The sequence below is a fragment of the Pseudopipra pipra genome, chromosome 10 (assembly GCF_036250125.1).
Source record: "Pseudopipra pipra isolate bDixPip1 chromosome 10, bDixPip1.hap1, whole genome shotgun sequence".
Classification (NCBI taxonomy): Eukaryota; Metazoa; Chordata; class Aves; order Passeriformes; family Pipridae; genus Pseudopipra; species Pseudopipra pipra.
In genome coordinates, this window is record NC_087558.1 from 19,171,816 (window position 1) to 19,189,624 (window position 17,809).

The window sequence follows — 17,809 nt, forward strand, 5'->3', positions numbered from 1 at the left end:
GTCTTTAAAAGAAGATGCAAATTAGCTGCTACTCCTAACATAGGCTTTTGAAGACACCAAGACTGGCATTTACAAAAGCTGTTAGGGGGGTTCAGTGTTTCTAAATAAACATCAATTATAGGCCTATGGTAATGTTTTCTGCCCTTCAGGATCAGTCCTGCAAATGGTCACAAACAGCATCAAAGCTCCAACAGATAACACTCTGAAGAGCTACAGGTGCCCTCTGTTGGTACCTCAACAGCTCTGGAGTATTTGCTTCTAATATTGGACAAATGGTCACATTCACCTAATTTATACACTGAGCTCAACTTTCAGATTCTCTCTTCCTGTTTGCCCTCCAGCACAAACGTGGATGATGGAAAACAGAGCCAGTTTCTTAGACAGAAAGAAAATGTTTCGAATCTAATGTGGTACAAAAGCCCCAAATATTTTATCAGGATTTCTAGTCCAGTATTTACAAAACACATACTTGCTCCTTCTCAGGCTGGGACCCAGAACATATCAAGTGCAGAAGTTACAAATGCAACAAACAGCTTAACAATACACACCCTGTTGCTGCAAAGAGCCAAAGAAGTCACAATAAACATAACACACAAGTATACAAAGAGTCCCCAGAATTTTATTTAAAGATATATGTTCAAATGCAGCATTGAAAAAAGAGAGAGTGGAATGCGAATAGTCAGAGAACTTATGCAGAGTTATGTTTTCTTTGATAAACTAGCACCATTGAATCACAAGTCACAGACTAATTTATTTCTAGAGGTGTAAAAACCCTCCACCATTATAAAATTTCTATGAATTCTAGTAAAAATTGATTCTCAATTTACTACTCCTACAGAGATGAAAGCAGTCTGAAGTACAAGTTTTCACATCTACTCATTGTTCAAATTACCCATAAACTACAGTTTTTTCTTGAGTCTAAACATCCCAATCAAGGGGAAAAAAATGTCTAAAAAGTGAACTTCACAAGTCTTTACAAACTAAACAAGTAAGAAAAATCTACTGTGTTATAAATATACACAGTACAATATGTACAAGTCTGGTCTTATAAAATAAGAGCTTCCTAGTCCATAAAAATACTAACTCAGCTACAAAATTTTCCCAGTATTTAGTCAAGCTGTCTCAAGCAGTCACCATAGCAAATTCCTAAACCACTGATTTGTTCCATAACACAACAGTTTGAACATGTTCACAATGGGAAAGAGCCCAACACTTCACCATAAAACTGCTTTCTAACCCTAATTTCCCACTCAGGTTCAGTGACGCTGCTAGTGTTTGCTATCTATTTTAATGTCACGAGACCTTTACATATTTCTAGACTGTGTTTGAACTATTCAAAGTGCTGAAAGTGCAATCAAAGAATAGAGTTCTGTATCCATTTTCCAGTGCATCCTTCTCTGGCACTGGCAACAGTAGCCACGTGTTTATAGGTCTGTGAGGTCAACAAGGCACACACTCATTTGTACATGCTCAGGTAAGTATGCACAGACACACACATGCACTTTGCTTTAAAGACCTGCCCCGTAACATTAGAAGGCTTCTTTTGAATAAGGAAATTCAAAAATTCCTTACAAATGCCTTAATGCAGATCCTGGAATTCATAAAAGACCCTGACACAAACTGCTTAAAATGACTGTGAGATGGTGGTGGGAAAAAAAAAAAAAAAAGAAGTTTTGGTTTTAAACTTATAGTATCCAAGTATTGCTCTGGAATACAGAGACACAAAGTCTATGCTCTCTCACTCTTTATCAAGCCATGTCCAGGTTACAGTAGCCCATGTGATTTATCATTACAATTAACAGCATTTGTGAGCACACACATACGTAACACTCGGTATTTGTTCTTCTACTGGAGACCATCTGCAGCCTGAATGAAAATGAAACCATTTGAAGAATGTTTCAAGCAATATCCTTCTGTACTTACACACACAAGTACAAGAAATAACAAAGCTGAGTTGTGCCTCAACCAGAAAACAGATTTCACTGAGACAAGTTAACACTGCCTCCTTTTCTCTCTCCTTCTCTACAGTGCTCTCCTCCGACAGGCATCATAGTAACTCGTGCTGTTAAAAATTAAGAACATATCCCTCTTGACAAAGTTGACAAATTTTTCTAGTGGGCACATTGGCTTGCTGGAATGTTTATAATGATCCTTGCAGAACGAGGTCTGGAATGTAACGTCAGCACCGTTATACAGGATGCGGATGAAGTGTTCTTTGGGTCTCTTCCCATCCTGCCACAGCTCAAAAACTAATCTGGCAGCAAATCTAGGAAATCTGGCCTCTGTAATGCCCAAGGCACTGAGAACAGGTGACAGTGTGACATCATGTGCAGAGTAGAGAACAAATACTTCTTCTTTCTTGCCTTCAGCGACACGTTGCAGCCGATCAACAGTCTGGTTGAGGAAAGGATGAGTGGCCAATAGCGCATACAAGAAATAAAGTTTCTTTTCCTGTCTTTCTCTCTCATCCTCCAGCTGATGTCTCTTGATTACTTTGAAGTGTTCCATACCAATGCAGCCAGTTTTGGTACACGGAAAAGTGACATTGTGGCAAAAATAGCACAGGAGAGAATCTATAGGGTTAGAAGCTCTCAGCTGCCGGGTGGGAATGCCCACAATCTTTGCCATATCCACATATATTTTCTCCAAATCATTGTTTTTCACCCGCAAGCTGTACTGTCTGCGCTGCTCCTCCTCTAGGTAGTGGTTTCTCATGGGGCAGTCGCAGCTTCCAGAGCAGAAAATGGTGCTCCACTGAAGCCTCATGTTAATTTTTTTCCAGTCAAAATCTGGCAGAAAGGTGTAGAGCAGGGCCAATGCACTCTGCAGGGTTCGACTTTTCCCTGTTGTCTCCAAGTAGAGCTGTTTTGCTGTCCAGTCACTGGGAAGCAGTTTATGTTTGTTTATATAAATTTCTCGTAATTGTTGTCCATTCCTCAAGTGTTGTACAACCCCTGAAAGAGAATTTTTGAAGAAATTACAACATATGATTTGAAACTTTGTAGTTTTGAAAAAAAAAAAATACAGCTAGTAGCCTTACTAATAAATGAACACTTAGTTAAAAGCTTATGAACTTACAAAACTGAACTTCACTTATGATTGAAGATTATAGTACAAAAATCATCTGAAATATGAGATACCTATTATTCTTCAGTATCTCTCAGATTCTAGGAACTAAACTGAAATATAGGCAGAAAAACCTGGTTCCACAAGATTTGTTTAAAACTTTAGTGGCTTAATATTTGTTCCTTGGACCAAGACAGAGACTGAATGGATCTAACATGACTATAAAAGTAGTTTTGAAGATGGACCCAGACAGGCAGAGAACGCTTTGCTCCCTGAAAATTTATGGCAGCCAGTAAAACCACCAACAGTCACAAAACAAATACACAGAATGTAAATTAGTGTGTAAACTCACAAAACAGTGGTGCCATGTGCCAATCCCATCAAACTTTCTCCTCCAGCCTCCTTCAGGAGGCTTTTTTAAACAAAAAGTCGTTTAAATTTTAAACAATTTAAATTGTTTGATAATTCTTACACTAGAGCTCTGCCAGCTGGGAAGGAAAAGGTGTGCATCCTCCTGACACACCAAGACCTTTACTCCAGAATCTGTGTTTCCTGTATTAGCCTCTCACAGCAGCAAAGCAACAGGTAGGAACCATCTATGCACCATAACATACATTGCTAGAGGCAACAGGAGTCCCCAAATACCAGTTACAATCCCTGTGTTGTGTGCAATTCCACATACAACAAGCTGTGCTGGGAAGTGTCGGGAAGTGGTCCATGGTATCCTGCCTCAATTTCTCCTGACATCACTTGGCAACACTTGACACTGACCAAGTTTTTTTCCCCATGGGAACACATAAGGATTTGACAGGCACCAGATGTATAAAGTATTTCTGTAATACAAGCATCCAGTTTGTCTGTTACATCAGAACCCCTTGTAAGGGACACAGCAGCTACAACACAGGTAAAAGCAGGCCACTAAGTGATTGTTCTTCAGTTCCAGGGCTCCTCTGAATCACAAACCAGTCAGTAACAAAGCACCAGAATCTTCCTCAGGAGGTACTGAGCAGTGCTGTTTGTCACAAGGGTAACAAAGCAATTTTGTGGTGTAAAGCAACATGATGGAAAGGTGCTCTGACCTGCTACAAATAAAGTTAAGAGATGCCAAGTTTGACCAGTCTGTAACAGAATTGTCAAGCTATAGGATAAACCATGGTTTCTACAACTGCTGCCACTTTTTACAGTGGAGAGACTAATACTTTATTCATATCCCAGCATAACCTATGCTATGACCAACATGATAAGCTTCCATAAAAAAGCATTTATGTGAACATAAAGAAAATAAATCTCTTTCAAGCAGACTATGTTTAAGAGAGCAGAGGACAGAGCTGCTATGGAAACTCACCTGTCTGTGTAAGCTCTCCCATCTCACACAGAGAATGACTGGGGTAGCGAGGGAGGCTGCTCAGGGAACCATCCATTTGGGCTGCAGACCCTTTGGACATATGTTTAATGAAAGCTTCAAGCTGAGGATGAGAAGGTTTCCTAGAGAGGTAAAAACCAAAATGTGAAAACTCCCAAAAGCATATGGGAAAACAGCTCTAGAGAGTCAAGTATTCCAAGTATGTCAGCTCCGAAATTTCATGGTGTGAGGTTATTTCCCACTGAGACAACATCTGCACTTACTCAGGACTTTTGCAAGTATGGAAAAGAAATCCAACTAGTCACTATCTACCAAAGAGATACAGTGAAACAGATGTCTTCTCATGTTAAGACTATGATACCTTTCAGTAAGCAATTTGGAAAGATTTTTTTATTTGTTTTTTTTTTAAATGCAGTCACTAATACTGGTGTGAATTTAAATATATATAAAATCCTTATAAAAAAAACAAACCTCTCTCCAGTTTCTGAAGTACCATTGCACTTACAGCACAGCCAAGGGCACTACCAATCTAAAGGGGTTCAAACAACCAGTATTTTAAGTAGCTGATCTTGAAGGAATTTTTGAATTCTGTAATGTACAATGCTGATTACAATCTCAGCCTTTCTTTCTAATTACTTCAGACCTTAGGCACATGTAGTCTCCATTAAGTAGTACCTGGAAAGTAGTATCCAGAGGCCCCATTAAAATTGAAAGTCATTGTTTTGGGTATTGTACTATAACTCAGGAAGGAAGAGGCCAACACTGTTGGACACTTGAACAGATAAGATACCCCCACCATGCAAATAAAGAATACAGCTGGAAAAGAAATATACACCAAAATGCCTAACTTAACTCACTGAAACAGAATTCAAGTCCATGAAAGAACTCTCAGATCTCCTAAACTCATCTGCAAATTTCAAAGACACTCTGGACTCAGCTCACTGTGGTACTGCTGTGCAGAAAACTACAGATACAAAAAAGGCCACAAACAGTGTAACCCAAAGCGGTGTGAACCTTTAAAAAATAAATCTGTGCTCACATTTCTACAGCAGAAATGCATTACATAAGCAGGGATTTCTTTGTTAAATGTCAGCGGTTACCAAATGTCAACAGTTACCAAATGTCACACAGTCACTTCTCTGCTTTTGTGCAGAACTAAAACAGAAACTGTTTGGCAACCCAATCTGCCCCAGATGGTTGTCATTTTAATAGGACTTTCAGCCTGAATAAGGTCAATATTTTTGAATGTTGCTTAAAAAAACCACTAAAATTATATATATAAGATAAATTTTGCCTGAGATATTTTACAGAAGTCTGAGGTTTGTGTTTATTCCTCATATTTCCATTTGCTAGAATGATAAACTATTTTGATATAAAAACCTCAGGTCTAAAAAACAAAAGAGGAGAGCTGCAGGACCCACCAGAGGGAGCAATAACACTACTAAAGTAGGAATGAGTGTCGGGAATCAAAGTTTACTGGGACAAAGACATCCCTGCTTATGTAGAAGAGCCAACTGAGAAACTCTCATACACTAGAAGACCTCTTGCAGAGCTGTGCTCACAGCATGAATATACAGGAGATCTCATAAGAGTCAGTGCCTGTCAATAGAAAGGTTGCTCATATCATTTTGTAAAACTTGAATTTTCCAGTATTTAATTTACCTTCAGGAAAAAAAAAAAACCTTCTGGAAGGAAAATGTTACAATAAATCATGGTACAAGTGCCAGTAACAAAACAATGCAAAATGAGACAAAAAGCGTAATGAGATAAAAGGTCAGATTAATCATTCCATTTTTCCTTCAATTAGAAAGGAAACCCAGCCAACTTATGACATTGTAACTCCACAGCTTCTTTTGCGTATTACAATTTTAACAAGGCAAATGAAGATTAATATTTGCAAAGCAGAGATACATAAATCAGGCTTTGTTCCTTTCTCAAGCAGTCGAGGCTTCCTGTTGTACAACTGTACATTAGAAGCTCACTCAAGCTCCAAATGAGAATTTCAAACTGAACATTTTGTACATTACACTATTTTCACAGCCCAGCACTGCAATCTAAAAATGGGAGAAGTGGAGAAAATTAAATTAAACCCACTAGCAAATTGCTCTTTAAGCTTATCACAAAGGTAGGAGGCTGAACTACCAATTTTCTAAATCTTGTACTTTACAAAAGTCTACACATGAATAAATTGTCAACCTCAATTTTCCTTAAACTCCATTTATTTAATTAGCAAGTTCTGCAAATACATGTGAAAGAAAACTTTGAGCAACTGCATTATCCATTTAACTTCTTTTGCTGCTTTGTTTATAAAAACCTGAAAGAATTCTAATGGAATCAAACCTGTGCTGACGAAACTGCCAGCAACCACTTGTGGGAAGGAAGAAAGGAAAGAAGAAAGAAAAGTATTTGTCAGTGCTTTGCAAAAAGATTTCTCTGAAAAAATGGCAGGCAGGTCAAATTTTTATATAGGTATCTAGATGCAAGTTACTTAGCTTTGAATTGCACTATATTTAAAGTGAAGACAAGATAAGCACATGCTTGCAGAATCAAATTATGAAATATGACAAATTCAAAGCTTACTACTTGATAAATATATTCCAGGGGGAAAAAAAAATAAAAAAATCAAACAAGGGAAATAAGAGCCATTCTGCCTGAAGGAGACAGACATCTCAGGCTACAGAATACTTTTATCCTGAATGTAATCCTCATGTATGGAACCAAATTCTGAAAATACCCGAAATTCTCCTCAATTAACCCTGTACAACTGGGCAAATAAACACATATTTTTCTCAGCAGCAAAATTTACAACAGCATTCAGGCTGCCAGCTGACAAACCATTCCCCCTCCCACCACAAGATTTCTCTTTTATTTAGAATATGAATCCTCCTGTTGAATTGGCCAATTTACAGATGCTGCAGGAGATGGAGTATCCAGGCAACCCGGCTGGGGCTGCTGGAGCAGGAAGCAAAGGAAATTGCTCAGTTGTACAGCTGAAAAGACTGAATTATCCTTGAAATTTTATTTCCATAAAAGTAATCAGAAAATAAAAATGGGCTAAAAGGATATCCTTCTGTAATTTGCCCAGCATTACAATAGCAAGCTACCACATTTGGTAATAGTATTAGTACAATAAATATTTCAAATTTTGTCAGAGCATAAGCTTTTCACTTAAATCCACTAGCAATAGCCACAATTCCTAATTTTGAACATTTGTTTCCCATATTTCAAGTCTGATAATTTGCCTTTTAATGATTTTATTTTCGTAAAATAGAATGAATTTTACCTGTAACAAAACTGAGGATGCTTCTTTTCCCTCACAGTAATTAATTCAGCTTATCTTTTCCTTATTTACAAACTAAACACTGGGATAATAGATGCCAGATTTAACACTGTGGTTGTCATGCACTAGCATTAAAATGGACCAACATTGAAATCCTTATTCAACACTTAAATATCTTATTTGTAAAGGTCTTAAAAAGCTTTAATACTGAAATATCACCCCTTTATTGCTACACTGTAACCAGTGTACATGGAAAGAAATCACACTGCCCAACTATTTGAACTCTATGTGCATTTCTGCCAGGATCTGAGCTGACATCCTTCAATAAAAATTTGCTTTTTCCTTGAGGCATTCAGATACACAAATATGTATGGCACACAGACATGACCTTTCTGTAAGTGTACCTTTCTGCATGTGATTCTGTCTGCAAACTGTACCAAGCAAGCCCCTTTTTTCTTTACTTAAAATGCAAATTATTTTATAATTTCAAGCAAAAATAACGTGTCTTCTCTGTGAAGCTCGAGTAGACAAAAAAAGTGTCAGATCAAAGGACTGCACTGTTTCCTTTTTGGAAGGCAAATGAATGGAAAGAGCCACTAAACCCAACAATAGATCAGTGTAGTCTACAAAAGAGATCCTAAGGCACTAGTAGTACTGTTGGGGATTATTTATTCATAGAGGTCTCACAGCTTTTACATTTTTATAACAAACTCTACAGTGCCCCCCTGGCAGGGGCCTGGGACTGGATGATCTGTAAGGTCCTTTTCCACCCAAACCATCTTTTCATTTTATAATTCCACCTACTTCACTGCTCTTCTGAGTCTTTAGAGTCGAGAGGAGACCTTTCTTCACCTAATTCTGGTCTGGATTGTACTTTGACCTCACTCCAAGTCAAATCCACACCTCCTTTAGCTCACAGTATGATACTTTCCTCTCCCACACTTTTCCATCTCATTTTTGTGGCAGTTTCAAAACATGTGCCTATTGAACATAAAATTTCAGTATTTGTTACTAAGCTTCTTATGATTAACATCAACACCTCTCAAAACGCCTTAAAGCATATGCTAATTAACCCAGTTTACTATCAAATTATAGCAGTCTTCTGAAATCATTTTAGCATCTTCCAAAAAACATTTCTTCTCTCTCTCACATACAAACTCAGTGAAGAAACACTGCATATTTTTTTACTTTTGACACTGTAAATGTGATCTACATAAGGAACAAAAAGTGGGAGAATAATTCATTTCCCTCATAAGTAAACACTACAATGAAAAGATTTTCATAACATCATTCAATTGATTTTCTCGAGGAAAAAAAGTGTATATTATTCAGTTCCCTTTGGAAATTTGCATCCAGAACAATGAAAATAATAATAATAATGTTAATTGAAGTTTTAGACGGAAGAAATCTCCAAAGCATTTAATCCATTTGCTTATATTCATTCCACACTTATATGTCACAATCCGTCATTCGCAAAACCAAAGAGTGACCTCAAGGCTATTTTGCATATCCATTAGAAGTCCACGGGGCTGTAGCATAATCTGCTTAATTAATGAATTCCATCAGCTGAATGCCAAGTCAAATAAAGAACAGCCTGCATATGAGCAGCATGCTTATCTGATGCTATAAGTCCAAAAAGCCTAAACAAGCCAGACTTTCAATCAGACATCTCAACTGTACAGCACCAAGAAGCCTTCAGTTCAAAGGCAGCGATCACAGACCTTGTCAGACTCCCCTTATAAATATGTTTACAATCAAACACCACGTTTACATCACAAAGAAATATAAGCCCAACAGCCAAACGCAGCAAATCACTTCCTGATGCTAAAGTAATAAATGTTCCCTTCAAAACACCTGCCAAAGCAGAAACAATTCCAGCCCTATTCAGGAAGGTCAGCTTTAACACCTCTGGACAGAACAGTGCAGAGCCAACTCCTTTAATCTTTCTGCTGCCCTAAAACAGGATATTCTATTTTACCTAAGTTCTGCTCTTGGGGAGACAAGGTCTTGCAGTGGCTGTGAACGTTAAGGGATGTGTACAGATGTATCATCTGTACACTGATGCTCTAATGCTTCATAAATGGTGTGAGCCAAGGGTATCTCCCCCGCTGGGCTCCTCCGAGCCTGACACTGTGCTCTCTTAACTGCTCCACTTGGTCATTCTGTGTCAAAAGCCACACTGCTTCCTTGCCTTTTATGAATAGTTTTTATGACTCCAGGGCCTTCATATTGTATTCCTTGACTGAAGCTGAAGTGGAAATAGCTATAAAAGCTTCTCTGACAAATACAAAACTGAGGTCTCATGTGGCACTTTAATATTGAGAAATACAGCTACTAATCCAACATTGTCACTTGCAGTTAACATCTTCTCAATAAAGCTTTCTCACATACCTTCTAACATGACAGATATTAAGCAAGATCAGAAGATCAGAGCCGCTAAGAACTCAATGGAAATCTGGATCATATTTCTTTACTTAGTACCGCATGCTGAAAATAGTCTCACCCCTAAAGGCAAGTCATTAATAATGTTATCATAGCTATTAGCAAACGATTCATTTTCCATCTTGTTAGAGAAATTAATTGCCCACTCAGCTCTATGGCAGAGATAACTGGAGTTTGGTCACCATTGACCACAACTCTCTCTGCCTCCATTCAGCCAATTCCTTATCCACTGAGCAGTCCATCCTTCAAATCCATGTCTCTCCAATTTGAAGATAAGGATGTCACGTAGGACTGTACTGAAAGCCCTACAGAAGTGCAGGTAGATCACACTGGTCAGTCTTCTCTTGTTGACTGTTGCAGTCACTCCATCATAGAAGGCCACCAGATTGGTCAGGCACAATTTGCCCTTAGTAAAGCCATGCTGGCTGTCTTGGATCATCCCCTTGTATTGCATGTGCCTTAAAATGCTTCCATGAGGATCTACTCCATGATCTTCCCAGGCACTGAGGTGAAATGCACTTTCAGCATGGCCTTAACACTTCCAGCATGACAGAGAAAAGCCAATTCTGAATGAAGAAATAATGCTCTTGCTTTTCTGGTGTAGAATTAAAGACAGAGGAGATTCCATGCTATTCTGGGAGAAGGTATTTATGGTGTATCTACAGTGCTGTGTTTATCTATTGTGCCTCTTTTCCTGAGTAATGTATGCAGGAACACAAAGCAGACCCAGCCCCCAGTCACTTGGAAATCTCCACACCTGACAGCGCTGAGGTGGCAGCAGCATAAAGATGTATATTTGCCTAAAGGTTTTGCTAACATATCTGACAGCTTTTCTTGATATTTTTCTTTTAATTGTAAGTATTCAGTAGGTTCACTGGTAATTTCTTTATTGGAAAAAAAATAATACCACAGATCCTTTTAAAAAGGAGAAAAAACACATGCAATCTAGGGCAAAGGCTGCAGATTTACATCATCACTGTTTATTTCTACTGCTTTACACTATAATTCATCTTTATCAGCAAGTAAACTCTAAACAAAAAGAAAGGTTCTTCCATGGGGAAGAGAAGCAATTCAGATCATATCTACAGCTCAAAGTGGTTCAGGTGAGAAAACAGACATCAGCAACCTACATAGACGTGACCTCAGGCAGAAGCACTGTACTGATACAGAAAGGAAACCAGTGTTTTAAGGTCAGTCAGACACAAATAACTTAGTGTGACAGTACTTAACAGTGAGTGCTAACTACAGGAAAAGGGTAGTTTACAAGTCACAAAATGCATTTTCTGTTAATTTGCATTTTTAAGTTAAATGTACAACTCCCATTTTTTCCTGAATTTTGGCACAAATCATTAATTTAAGGGAACTCTGATAGCCTATATTTCTGAAAAGTAAAAGAAAAAATAATATAAAATACAAATATCAGTTTTCTTATGTAGTGATGAACTGACTGAGACCTTTTTGTATTCAGATGAAAGGAAGCATGCTGAGCTGAAATGGAAGAGACTATCTAAAATGCTGCACTTACATTTTGAAAATGTGTAAAAGCTTATCTAAGAGGAATGGTAACCTAAATATTCAAGTAAATAGCTTTTTCTTTTTAAAGAAATACGAAGAACTTATTCTGATCTGAACTGGTAACAGGTAAAAGTTCTTGTTTCAAGGGAGGTATTGTACACTACTGAGACAGGGATTGTTTTTTTAAACTATAACAATACACAAATATCTGAAGTCACAACGTACTTCAGGCTGCACAAATTGTTTCCTGAAGAAGAACAAAATAATTCTCAAGCAAAACAAGCATTTAGGAATGACAAAACCCAAGAATTTTACCTGCTGGGCACCAACATACAGTCAATGTCAGGTCTCTTTGTCTTGGGAATGGCATAGAGTGGATACCTATCACCATGTCGAATCAACACTTGAACTGACACCAGCTTAAAATAATGAGGTGCATGACCTAAAGTGAAGAAAGAGGAAGAAAAAAAAAGAGACAAAATATGTTACCTGCCCACACTTTCTTTAATAAAAAAGCAGGTATAATTAGCTCGATAGCTTTGTTATTGCAATGAAAGAAAACGCCCCTAAGAAATTATAACTTACCATCCCAAAAAACATTTCACTTTAAATTGCAAGATAAATTATGCAAGACTGAGTTTCTTAGAACATCTCCATAGGACCTCTAAAGTCCAACAACCACACAAGACATTATTCAAGCACCGAACTCTGCCAACACAATAAGGTTATTCCACTTTCATAATGCCTCTCTCTTCCAGACCCCCATCATAATGCTGGATTTTGCAGCATGTCTAATCTGGAGCTTTTTGATATACTAGTTTGTAATTTATTTTATATGCATTAGTGGGATATGCTAATGAGGGAATTCATTCAGACTCCCTTGCTGCTGCAGCCACTGTAGGGTAAAGAATGCAAATATGCCTTCTAGCTGACCATGTCTAATGGTTTGGAATCCAAAATTAATTACTTCTGTAGGGTTGGGTTTTTTTCAAAATTCCAAGTCAACTGTTTGCAACGCATCTCACTTGTACTAAATATTACAATTCAATTACAATTAAAATTCCCAACCCTTTTAATTTTAGACCATTGGCTGGAGACAGAACCACTTCCAAAAATCAAGACAACATAGAGGATACAAAGAGAAGAAAAGAAGAACAGCATATTTTGAATGACTTAAGGAAATTCAGCAACCAGTTCATGTTTGTTGTACCTTCTCCAAGTACCAAAGAATGGACCATGCACAAAGTTATCACTTCCAGTGACAACACACAGACACAAGCAACTAAGCTGTGGTTTGCACTCCCAAAACTTACCTTCCATGCTGCGTTCAGCAATGGTGGGAATATTGCAGTAAACATGAGCTTCATAAACAGGATCTATGGCAGGAGGCTCTGTCAGCAAATCAGGCATTATTCTCTTTCGACTCTTAGGATTCAGCCCATCTTCCCTGACTGGGTTTACTGGTATTAAATGCACTGAAAGATACAAAACATACACCATACATCTTTAGGAAGGTTTAAAGACATAGAAGACTATGGCTTTTTAAAAATTATTTTTAAGTAATTAGGCACAAAGACTGTGGTTTCCACGAGAGGATGTCTCTCAATAGTATACAACTTTGTTGTGATTTTTTTGCTGATTTACACAGCCCAGAAGAGCTCCTTGGCAAAGTCAATGCTTGGCTAAGACTTCAGAATAGACCTGGATGTAGAACAATGCTGCCTTTTACACTCTTCTTGAAGGTACTTTTTCTGTCAGTCTCTGATGAAGCTCTAAGAATATGAATTGAAGAAAAAGGGCCACAACAGGCCCAGCTGTTTCTCATCATTTTCGCTTAAAAACTGACACTGAAGGACATCAGCACAAGACACAGCACAGTTATGATGATGGTAGTACAAACCATTGGGAATATAGAGTAGTCAAGATTGAAGGATCTGGAGTATTCATCATTTTCCTCACTAATCCCTGCCCTTACTTTGCTACTTTGCCAGCCTTAAACAGTCTGGTTTACCTAAAAAAAAAAAAAAGCACACAAACTATATTTCTTGAAACATAACTCAGACTACCCAAAAAACATGAAACACAAAAAAATGAAGTTAATGCTCATACACAGTGGGGGAACTAACAGAAATACCACCACTAGGTCTTCCAACACAGAGAATCGAGCTGAAGCATATCTGAATTTAAGGCCAGACTTGTAATGACAACATCCTTTACATCCTTGATGTGAAAGCATTAGTTAATTTATGAGGCTTACAAAACTACACTTGTAATAACAAATGCCCAGATTTATTTTTTTCTATTAGTATTTTCTGATATTTTAATCGGAAGTTTTAAAGGTAAAAATTAGGAGGAAAAGTGTCTGTATTTTTACCCCATTAGTCTTCTATGGTGGGGGGGGAGAAAAAAGAAAGAAAGAAAAGAACAAATTTCAAAGCAAAACTTTACTAATTCTTCTGGGTCAGTTCCTCAGTTCCATCTTGACTCCCAACTCCAATTTTAGAGGTTAATTTGTTTCACAATAAAGAGTTGTGCAGAACAAGAACACAACAACAGCAAACCAAAGTGAAAAGCATGTAGACTCTAAGAGCACGTAGCCAGTAATACAACAGACTCTTCATTCTTACACTACACTTCAGATATTTTTATTTGGTTAGCCTTTGCCTGCCAAAACCAGAATCCAAGCATTTTCCATAGCCTTGCTAGTGCTGTTGACAAGGCCAATACCCACAAAGTGCAGCGACCTCAAACTTTTGATTAAGCTGTTTCAGTTCATGCACACAACTGTGCTTGGTGAGAATATTAAACTATAATTTTGACTTTGGCCACTTAAACTGAGGAGCTCAGCTGCCATTCCAGCATTTATCTACCAGGTTCATTTTTTAGCTCCTTCCATGCTTAGTCTCATGTTGTTGAGAGACATTGCAAACCACTGACCAAGAAACCAGCAGTAACACAGAGCCTTGGCAATATCTGTCAGAGGTTGGTAACTCTGGCTTGAAGGGGCTTGCAGCAAACCTGGGTTTGGGGTATAAATCCCAAACCCAAGACTGTGTTACAACAGTTGCTGGACTCTGCAAATAGAAGGCAGTAGTTGTCTAAAGAGTATAAATGGCAAACTACAGCAGTTACATTATGTTGGTCAAGTTTCCAAGCCAGAAAAGGTTCCAAGCAACAACTCTCAGCTTTCTGTAGCAATTTTCTCTAGAGCCACCCACAACGTTGCTACTGCTCACTTAATGTCACAGACACACACAGGCTGAAGTACTGGAAAGGTGATGTAACTCAATCCAGCTTAGACACATGAGGGTTTCAGAAGACAGGGAAACCACACCCCAATGGCAAAAACTACAAACTCTGGGGCTAAAACTTAGTTGGGGGGGAAAAGGCAAAATAAGGATCCTAATCTTTTACCCAAGGTAGTTTTAGCTGCGAAAAAACGTGAACAGATTACATTTTGCACTGAGACAATTAACTGCAGAAGCCAACAGATGCATACATTAGCTTATTAAAATCAAGTGCCTATGATTCCCGGGGCCAAATAGTCTGTTTGCAGAGAGCAAATCTCATTTCTAATCCAACTGGTTGAATAAATACTTTAACACTGCCAGACAAATTTAAGGATAAGGAAAAGAACTAAATCTTAAAGAGAAACACCTACTGCCTTTAAAATATTAAAAATAAAACTGAATATTAGAAATAACAGCTACAGGATTGCCAGATTACATGTTTGAAGTTAAAAAAGCCACTCACAGAACACCCTTAAAGGAGACTCAAGTCAGCACAGCAGCAATGGGTGCAATTTAAGAATATTTTGTGGACTGGAAATGGACTCAGATTAGGAATAACAATAGTTCATGTAATAACTCCAACTATTGTCCTTACTGCACAGTGAACAAGCTTGCCTTATACCAGGGAAGGAGGAACAGAGCATTTCCTCACTAAACTATTACCACTCTGTCCATGTTTGGGTACCTCAGACAGGGACCAGGCTAAAAGAACTTTAACTTTAAACCCAGGGGTTCAAAGCTGAACTGGACTAGATGCTCTTTCAAAGGTCCCTTCCAACACAAACTACACTATGATTCAATTTAAATGATTCAAATTGTTCACAGGTTTGACAAAAAATAATTGCCAAGGTGGTCAAAAAATTTCAGCTACTTGAATTAAGTGCAAATAAACACTGCCATGACAAGTAGCATCTACTTTTGGCACACTTGAAATAACAAATAGTGGGTGAAAGCAATAATAACAAAATCAACCAAACTGCCTGCACAAATGCCTGTGTCTTCTGTTTAAATACATTAAATAGAAAATGACAAAATCATATGAACTAGTCACCAGTTTAGGCAGTCTACTGGAAATTTCCACTGAATGTATATACATGAAAATAGCAAGTATTTCAGAATGGAGGGGTGGGGGCACAATGAGGGAGAATGATGCCACAGGGCCAAGGAGAGATGAATTCCAGTTGGAGATCTGCCTTCTCTTTGCTCAGCACGGTGACCCTGAAGAGCCCACTCAGCAAGGCTGGTCCTCCTTGCCCCTTGTTAAAGCTCCTCAGAACCCAGAACAATCCTGCACTTTCAGTGCTTTGGGATGAGGCCCCTAAGTGACACAGTTCCTCTTTGTATTTCTGCCTGCTCCAAACACAGAGGTATTTTCCATATCAACAGCTAAACTCTCCGTTGTTTCTCAATTGTTTTCTCATCTTCTGCCATTCCCTGGACATTGTTATTGCCTCACGTATTTAGGATGTTTTCTCCTGTCCCCTTCTCATTTCAAGTGCTTGGTCTTTATACTCCCTTGCTGTCTTCATTTATCTCCCTTCCTGGCTCTCAAGTCCTTCTTTGCACATCTTATCCTCTCCAGCTCCCTATGCACAGAAGGCTCAATTTGTTCCCTCAATTTTGTACTCCTTATAGCACATAGAGCAGTTATCTAAAGCTCTTTGAAGAGCTGACTTTCTCTCCGTATCTGAGTATTTCATTACTGAAAATCCTCCTCTGCACTGTCAAACCCACTTCTGTCTCCCAAGTGGGTTTTCTGGTCCACATGTAACGAGCAAACCTACAAACAGTATTGGGCTGACACAGCTGAGAGGGGGAAAGGGAAAAAAAATAAATAAAAATGAATTTTAAAAATCCCCCCATATGAAGTTGAAATTCATCTTTTTTTCCAAACTCAGTTCTGCTCTTCCAGATGTAAATCATTACAATATCAGAATTCTGTTACAGAGTTTTCACATCACTTTTTATAGCTTAGCACTATTTTATATGACTTGCTCTATTAGTTCACAGTAACATGCACTTGCCCCAAACAGAAGTCTGCCAACGTGTACATAGTCATACTTAAATCTATGAGCTTTTGAACAGGAATTTTCCACTGCTGTGCCTTTCAAAGCTCATGTTTTACTATGACAGGAATACAGCAATGTAAACCAGAAATGGAACAGATGATTTTGATGTGCATTTCCCACAGCCAGAGCAGTTAATAAAATATATCTGAAACATATTTCATCATCTAACTGGAAGCTCTGCCAACACTGAAACTATAAAGAATATGTACATATTATTACAGAGGTAGTTTGGCAACAGAAGGGGAAAGACAATATTTTTTATTTCCCAATATTCACAAACTTATTTTTAAAACTTAAGAAGCTACATAAAAACTGCTTTGAAAACATTAATTTTGAAAAATTTATTTCTAGGAACAAAAAGTAAAAGGTTATAGAAACTATAAAATTAAAGAAACCTCAGTGAAACTCTGCCCAATGTCCCACCGAGCTAAAATTGCTTGAAACATGAAGTGAAACTAAACACGTGGGCTGGTATCAGACAAAAGGAAGATCTGATTGAACTTAGCAGCAACTTCTGTCCTATGAGAGACAGAAGGACACTGGTCACATACTATTACAGCTAAATACTGCCACAGAATAATTCCTTCAAGAATTCTTGCAGCTCCAAATGGAGATTATTAAGTCAACAAAATTCAGAAGAAATAAAATCCAAACTCTGATATTAAGTTTAATTAAACCAAAAACCTCCAACAATTTTTATTTTAATTCATACCACAGAACCCTAGGACCAAATTTTAAAATTAGGTGACCAGTTTGACTAAGAAAAGTCTTTATGAACAAACCC

The 17,809-nt window shown here is 37.9% G+C and overlaps 1 protein-coding gene across 3 annotated transcripts in view; it reads right to left on the reverse strand.

Moving 5' to 3' along the window:
• Positions 1–599: 599 nt before the first annotated feature.
• The window catches only part of PXYLP1 (2-phosphoxylose phosphatase 1), a 47,687-nt gene continuing 30,477 nt past the window's right edge, over positions 600–17,809 (reverse strand). For all 3 annotated transcript variants that reach the window (XM_064666556.1, XM_064666557.1, XM_064666558.1), the window contains 4 exons: positions 12,980–13,141; positions 11,982–12,108; positions 4,412–4,551; positions 600–2,954 (listed from right to left, as the gene is read on the reverse strand). In XM_064666556.1, the coding sequence (XP_064522626.1) occupies positions 2,023–2,954; positions 4,412–4,551; positions 11,982–12,108; positions 12,980–13,141 (1,361 nt within the window). In that variant the 3' untranslated portion in view covers positions 600–2,022. The remainder of the gene's footprint in view (positions 2,955–4,411; positions 4,552–11,981; positions 12,109–12,979; positions 13,142–17,809) is intronic.